We start from the raw sequence: 2082 nt of genomic DNA on the forward strand, positions 1-2082 counted from the left end.
GAGAGAGAAAGATGAAACATTGACACGCTGTAACACAATGCAAGTTGCAGCTATCATTACACACAAACAATAGGAGGTTCAAATCATGAAACTGCAGTGTTCATCGTACAAGAACAATGGGATAACATTTCCTTTTATAAAAAAATAAATAATGCGTTATGAGAACGTGTTTACTAACGTTAGAGAGGAAAAAGACATTAAAAGAATAAGAAAGTCTATATAAATGTTAGATATTTATAATGTACAAAAGATCAGCTACAAGACATCTAAGATCCCGTACATGCATCCTGGCGAAAATTTTCCGTGGCTTGCGGGCCTGGTAATTCACATTAAAATTAAGAGAAATACACAGTTTATGAAGCGCATAAAGAAGGAGAGGGAGTTGAAAAAGGTGAAAAAAACAAAATTTCCTGTGCCAAAAAGGAAATGGGCCCAAAGCATTCACGTTTCGAAGTATTTCAAGAGAGCATATTGCGTACGTACAAAAAAAAGGAGTTGTATTATTAGAGAAAAAGGTGTACTAGCAAGCAATTATTAGACAATTCCCTGCGGTAGATGCCTTAATATTTGAATTTTCAGGAGTATATATCTGTGCATTAATTTAAAGAAGTACATGATTTGATTGAGTAATAAATAGATCCAATATATGTAGAGCAATGTGGATTGAGAAGTAAAGGGGGAAAGCCTGCTGAAAATAAAAATTTTGCTAACGGTGCAATCTTCTATTCCATGACCTTCTGCAGCAAAATCGTGACTTTAAAAAACATAAGCCTTCTGGACTACAGGTATTTAAACGCATTCTTGGTGATTTTATGTGCGACTACAAATTTTTTAAGGCTCCATTCTTGAAGACGAATGCGGAGCTGCTCGAACTTTTTAGGTAGTTTGCTGAATAGCAAGCTACCCACTAACAAACCGGGAATAGGATTGGACAGAACAGCTGGTTAGGCCAGACCTGCCGCCGTTTTGGCCATGATATAATGGTTATTATGTTTTTCCAATTAAGATCAACTCCGCTGCTATCACCAGACTGACATTTGCGACGGGCCAAAAAATGCAAGCCTTTACTAATTTTTAGATTTTAGCAGACAAATTTATTATCCGCATCGTTTTGCAAAACATAAGACGCACAACACATGCTTTTTACGTTAGCGATCACCATTCTAGCACTGATAACTCACGGAATGGCGGCATTAACGCTAGAAAACAGACATGACCTATTACTGCTTTGCGATGCGGCAAACTTGCGAGGGTGCGAGATAGCCAAACAGAAGCTGCCAGAAGACTTTGCTAGCGACATAGCTGACATAGAAAAGATGAACATGTCAGTAGCAGCCACTGAGTGGCAAGATATTTTCTCAGGCGACCCTCAGACCGCCTCCCACGGACAAAAACACAAACATGCGCAAGACGAGCCCTTGAAGACCCACTGGAAGACAACATACGACAAATGGTTGCAAATCAGGCACGCCTCAATGAAAAAAGAAAGTGGAAAATCTTGGTTAGACAGACACCCCCCACCGACCGGATGGGCAGCAGCAGTAGCTCGCGGCACGATCAATGCAACCCTGGACAAGCTGATAACAACGAATACCCTGTACAAAGGAGCCAAAGAGGAAGCAACCACAACGCTTCCAGCTCAAGTAGTTAAACAAATATCAGCAGCAATCTACGGCGAGGGCGTAGAAGATAGCAAATTCGTACTGGCCAAAGCGCTAACAGCACTCACTAACTGGGGAGCAGCATGCAGCGCCAACGGCGGCAAATCCGTGATCGGCGACGTGATCTGTCTGTGTGCTGAAAGCGGTTCGCCCAACCCGCAGACATGCGAAAACAGTGGCCTGGCGATAGCCTGGAACTCAGACCTAACAGGGTCGTCACACACCCTAGTACTCGGGGAATGCCAGAAACAGGAGATGTCACCAATAGCGCTGACCGAACTAGGCAGCATTATCACACATATCACAGCAGGAATTCGGACGCACAAACAAGGAACAAACGTCTACCATATCTTAGGTAAGCGAGGCGCAAGCAACTGCAACGGCGCCCCCAACGAAGTATGCGTCGACTACAGTGCAGCTT

General features: G+C 43.0%; 2 pseudogenes across 2 annotated transcripts in view; both read left to right on the top strand.

Annotated features, from left to right (window-relative positions):
- The first annotated feature begins 271 nt into the window (after positions 1-271).
- On the top strand, positions 272-507 carry TEOVI_000773500:pseudogene (annotated as a pseudogene). Its single transcript is given in 2 exon segments — positions 272-484; positions 487-507. Coding segments are annotated over 2 exon segments (234 nt in total).
- Positions 508-1316: 809 nt separating this feature from the next.
- The window catches only part of TEOVI_000773600:pseudogene, a 930-nt pseudogene continuing 164 nt past the window's right edge, over positions 1317-2082 (top strand). Inside the window, exon 1 of the mRNA in view lies at positions 1317-2082. This exon is cut by the window's right edge and continues 164 nt beyond it. Within this exon, the coding sequence occupies positions 1317-2082 (766 nt within the window).

Source organism: Trypanosoma equiperdum (genome assembly GCF_001457755.1).
Source record: "Trypanosoma equiperdum strain OVI genome assembly, contig: ctg_1051, whole genome shotgun sequence".
NCBI classification, from domain to species: Eukaryota; Euglenozoa; class Kinetoplastea; order Trypanosomatida; family Trypanosomatidae; genus Trypanosoma; species Trypanosoma equiperdum.